This window comes from Sorghum bicolor, chromosome 4 (genome assembly GCF_000003195.3).
Source record: "Sorghum bicolor cultivar BTx623 chromosome 4, Sorghum_bicolor_NCBIv3, whole genome shotgun sequence".
NCBI lineage: Eukaryota > Viridiplantae > Streptophyta > Magnoliopsida > Poales > Poaceae > Sorghum > Sorghum bicolor.
This window is the reverse complement of record NC_012873.2, coordinates 42,096,868-42,102,164: the sequence shown is the minus strand read 5'-3', so window position 1 is coordinate 42,102,164 and position 5,297 is coordinate 42,096,868. Positions and strand designations below refer to the sequence as shown.

The 5,297-nt window shown below is 47.0% G+C and overlaps 1 protein-coding gene across 2 annotated transcripts; it reads right to left on the bottom strand.

Moving 5' to 3' along the window:
* LOC8084491 (50S ribosomal protein 5, chloroplastic) lies at nucleotides 326-2,618 on the bottom strand. Of its 2 annotated transcripts, none has more exons than XM_021458823.1 (2): nucleotides 1,548-2,618; nucleotides 326-834 (listed from the first exon to the last, which is right to left on the bottom strand). In XM_021458823.1, exons 1-2 carry the CDS (start codon nucleotides 2,601-2,603, stop codon nucleotides 538-540), a joined length of 1,353 nt encoding a protein of 450 aa, XP_021314498.1. In that variant the 5' UTR covers nucleotides 2,604-2,618; the 3' UTR covers nucleotides 326-537. The 2 variants fall into 2 exon arrangements, with proteins under 2 accessions (XP_021314498.1, XP_002452052.1); XM_002452007.2 differs by having other exon boundaries at nucleotides 326-902; nucleotides 1,548-1,830.

Genomic DNA, 5,297 nt, shown 5'->3' with positions numbered 1-5,297 from the left:
TTCCCACCAACAGACCTCAATCATACTATTAAATCAATAGCGGTGGTCTCCTTGACAATATCTCCTTAGTTTGAGCCATGATTCACCACGACATTGACCAATTGAGAAGAGAGACTGAATCGTGACAGAACAGAATATATTCAAGAAGAAAGGATAGGGCAAGCAAGTAAAGAACCAGAGATTAGGATGATGACAACTCGAGCCTTCGATATTTAACATAATTCATAGTTGGCCTTCCAATGGTATTTAACATAATTCATGATGTTTGACAGGTTCAGGTACAGAAGATACTTATGCAGCATAGACTAATATATAGTGCTAGTCCTGAACCAAAGCTAAAGCACATCAATCATATACGGATGCAGGGAGAAAATTCAGACACATTGAGTAGGCTAGACTGTAAGAAGATTCAATTACATGAAAAACAGAATTACATTTTGTAGGTATCGTGTCTCAGATTCTGAACAGAAAAATTGGTACACTGGGCAACCACAACACAGAGAGCCAAGGCAGAGTGGCTGTCAACATTGACGCTGTTCATACATTCTTGAGCTTCTTCATCTTGGACGGAGGCCACCTGCCCTTCTTCCTAAGCTTCCTCTTGCGGAGAAGCCGCTTGCGCCGCTGCCTCAGTTTCTTGGCAAGCTTCATCCGCGCCCTCTGTTCCATGATCATCTTCTGCTTCAACTCGAGCGACATGTCCTCGATCTTGGTCACCGGTTTCGGCTCTTCTGGCTGCTCCGCACCAGCCTCAGAACCCTCTGCCGTGGCATGGACAAGAACCGGCCTCTTCTCGGCGAAAGAAGCACAAGTAGAAGTAACATTCAGAGGGCCCTGTAGGGAGGACAGATTCTTGCATTGCAGCCTTGAGGGTGCAACAACAGTATTAACAAAAAGGCAAACTACTTAATAGGATCTGGTGCACAGTAATTCGCACATTTCAATTCTGAACTCACATGGGCCTAATGAAGTCATGGGTTCATGACACGAAGGTTGCAATATAATAGAAAAAGAGGTTTCTCCGGCATTGTTAACCAACAAAGCTTATATAAGTGTAATCAAGGCGGTACAGCCAAGCAATGCAATACAATACTACTTAGCAGGAAATGCAGTGTGCCTTGGGCATATGCTTAACCGTAGCAGCTAGCAAGCAAAGTACGCCTAAGCACTTTGTTCCTTATGAAATCTTACAGTAATTGGCATTAAATAAAGCAGTGAAGGAGCAAATGATGGTGTCCTAGCGTTCCTGGCCCAACCGATACAGCTCTAGCATATTGGCAGCGTAGAAGAACTTGCTGCACGATTAATGTTTGAAGAAATCCCCAAACGAGCCAGCAGCATCACAGCGGCGCAGAAACGCCTGAGGCTCGACCGGCGCACAATTAAATCGACCATAAACCTCACATCCGCAGTGCTGCGGGGATTGCAGATGGTAGGGCATGAAATCCATCCTAGGAACCGACCCCAGCCAGCCAGGACAGCGGTACAGAGGGGAGTTGGACTCGAACAAGACGAGGGGATCGAGGATGCGCGCCAGCGGAGCTTACTTGGGTAGGAGACATTGGCGGTAGCGGAGAGTGCTCGGGAGCGTGGAGCAGCGGGGGAGACGAGGAAGGAGACGGTCGGGGAGAGGAGGAGCGCCATTGGTGGGTGTGGCCTCCTTGGCCCTCCTTGCGGCGCTCCAGGCACATTTCAATTCTGAACTCACATGCGGCGCTCCAGGCACATTTCAATCCTTGGCCCTCCTCGCGCGGACGGAGGTAGCCACGGTCCCAAAGTTGTCGTGACGGCGCTCGTTGCGGGCGAGGCAGCTGTCGCGGACGGCGCGACGGTGTCGCGGCGGACGGTACACGAGGACGAGGGTCGCATGGACGGCAGCTATCGCGGACGGCGCGCGGACAGCGCTCGGCTGAGATCACAGCAGTCGCGGACAGCGCTCGAGGACGGGGCTCGCGTGGACGGCGGCGTGCGGACGGTGCTCTCGCGGCAGACGGTGCTCGACGATGGGGGTCATGTGGACGGCAGCTCGAGGATGGCGCTCGAGGACAGGGCTCACGAGGAGGTCGCGGGCGGCGCTCGAGGCTCGTCCTCGCGCGGACGGAGTTGCCCGCACCGACGCTGTCGCGACGGCGCTCGTTGCGGCTGAGGCAGCTGTCGCGGACGGCGCTCTCGCGGCAGACGGCGCTCACGAGGAGGTCGCGGGCGGCGCTCGAGGCCCGTCCTCGCGCGGACGGAGGTGCCCGCTGTCCCGACGCAGCCGCGACAACGCTTGTTGCGGCCGAGGCAGCTGTCGCGAACGGCACGACGGTGTCGCAGCGGACGGCGCTCAAGGACAGGGTCGCGGATGGCGCTCTCACGAGGAGGTCACAGGCGGCGCTCGAGGATGGGTCTCGCTGACGGTCTCGCGGCGGATGGCTCACGAGCCCCTCGCTGACGGAGAAATTGGGGAGTTCTCGCGGAGGGGATCGGCGCAGGGATTGGGGCGCCTGCGCGGACAAGATAGGAAAGGGGAGAGGATCAGGGAGGGGATGACGGTCTGCAGGATGTTTCCTAGTAGGACAGCAGGCAGGACGAAACGATTGTTGCACGAAGAAAATGTCCATCTTCTATTCTTTTTAGTTGTAGGAGAGGAGATATGCCGGTGTTCGTCTCGTCATGCTACCCCATCTCGAGCCACCACCCGTAGCTCTCTTCATCTCTGGCCGAAGTTCACCACATATAGGTTTCCAGCGAACTCTCCGGCGAGCGTTTTCAGTCAGCTCGTCGTGTTCTAGTGACTTCTCATTCCACCACGAGGTTCGTCTCGATCTCTTCTACACCGACGCACCATATTTTTTGAATGCATACTCGTTCGTCGTGTCTCTAATATTTATTTCTCTAGCTATGCGAACCTCCATGGACACCGTCTTCTCATTTGTTTCGAGCCAACGCGACCTATGGCTGCCACCAGCGACCCGGCGCCTGCAGCCAGCCCCGCGACGCTGCCCCGGGCCTCCCTATCGCGCCCAGCGCTCGGCCCGATGCCTTGTGTGCGTGTGCGTGCCTGACCACGGCCAGCAGGTGAACGATGCTGTTGTGCCCGGCCTCGGGCACCAGCCAGTGCAACCCCATGCTGCGGTCCTGCGCGTCACCATCTCGCCCTGGTGCGCTGCGCTACCCAATCAACCGGCCGAGCCTCCAGCCCTTTCTCCGTGTGCATGCAGCTCTAGGTTGTGTTCGTGGTGATGAAGCCCAAGGTAGAAGATGAGTTATTTACAGTTTTACCACTGTCGTTAATCCTTAGCAATTTAATCATCTAACTCTGTTTTAGTCCGTTTCATATCGTCAAGTTATACACAGTAGTGCTAACATATATCATATCACTCAATTGTAAATTTATTGTGATTTAAATACAATTGATTAATGATTTATTTAATAGCTTTTTAATTAAATGCTAGCTAGAGTTTGAATCCGTTCTTATTGTGTTGTGATCTTGCCGTTGCTATGTGGTAGCAACGACGTCTAACATGTCACATGTTTATAAATTTAATTCTATTAATTCGATTAATAATTACGAAAAAATGTTTCTAAATAAAAGGAACATAAGACAATATATTTTTTAATAATAATAATAATTGCTTGTCAACTTAAATATGTATTTACAATTATAATTTGCCTAGTTTAAGCATGATTCATAGAAAGTCGATCTAGATGCAATTTAATTAATACTTATGCAATGCTTTTCTTTTCAATTAAAAGCAACTTAGGTCTATAATCTCGGCCTTTTGTAAATAATTGTTAGCTTGATTAATATTAATTTAAATGTTTCTTAATTATAATTGGTTTAGTTAAATATGAAGCATGTAATTAATTTATTTAATATCTATCTAATGCCTCTTAGATTAAAAACGACTTAGTTATATAGTTTAGTCTTTAATAAAGAATGTTATATAATTAATGTCAACATAAATGAATTTTCAATTATGACTTGCTTAGATTAACCTTGGAATATATAGTGAATCTATTAGTTGATCTTTGCATATTTTATGCTTTCTAAAATTATAAATGCTTAAATGACTTTAGTACTCTAAATTATTTATAATTAGAATATGACTAACGTTTAGCCTCAACTATTATATTTTTTTATAATTTGGTCAATTCAACTTTGAGATATTTCTCTAAAAAGTCTATCACCTCCTTTCATCAAATAAAAATACAACAAGCGTATGGTTGTCTTCTTCGTTATGTTGCAAGCCTCGATAGTAATGTCCGTTTAACGATAGCTCTGTTCTCTATCGTTCTTGCGTGGCCACGATCATAGCAACAAGCCGTGTCATTTAGTGCGCTCTTTTTTAAAGCTTTTCCTTTTGTGATCAGTTATTCTTAGTCATGTCTGTTTGTTGCCTGTTTGCTTGGTTGCTGCGAGTAGCCGAAGAGCGGTTCCTTGGCACTAAAGATCAGGAGTTGTGTACTGACAAGTGCAATAGAAGCGAAAGATCAGAAGATAAAAGCCGAAGACTTTTGAGCAGTTATACTTTGGGATTAAGGCAAGTGCAAGCACCATTTGATCTATTTGTTCCTATACATTTAATGTCATTTACTTTCATTGCATGTGTCTAATAAATGCAAACTCTAAGGACCTGACTAGTTTCACTTATTATTCCTTGAACACCTAGGGCTATGTGTATGGGTAGACTAGGGTATATTAGTTATGCTTAGCTGCTCTACTCACCTTATACATAAGTTTTAATAAAGAATAATTTCTACTTAATTTGATGCTTAATACGTGCTAGATAATGGTCACTGCGGTAATGGAGATGTTGATGCTTGTGAGCATCGTGATGGTGGTGGTGACAGGGGGAGCAAGTACTGGTGGTTGGCCTAGGTACCGGGCGTACCTGTCTCTGCCCTCCATAAGGACTTAGTCATAGAGCGCCCCCTTGGGACATACAGTGCAGCTCCAAGCTATATGGCTCTGGCTTAACTTGCTATTCCCCCCACACCCTCAGTGTGTAGTAAAGCGCTCCTTAGAAAAGGGACAAAGATGTCATGGAGTTTTCTAGAAGCATACCAGAAGTGCTTGGCATTCGGAGCCCCCAGTAAAAATATGTTTTTTTTCCACTATATATAACATTATTTCTGATATTTTTATTCTTTTATTGTATGTGTGGACTTCCTAGGCACACATATGATGACTCTGGTCTTCTTTTAAAAGCTAGGGTGTTATAGTCAGGTGCATCACATCGATCATGCTGTGAACCTCTAGAACTTGCCAATACGGTAGCTCCCAAAATAAAGACTTGTTCTTCAACATGGGT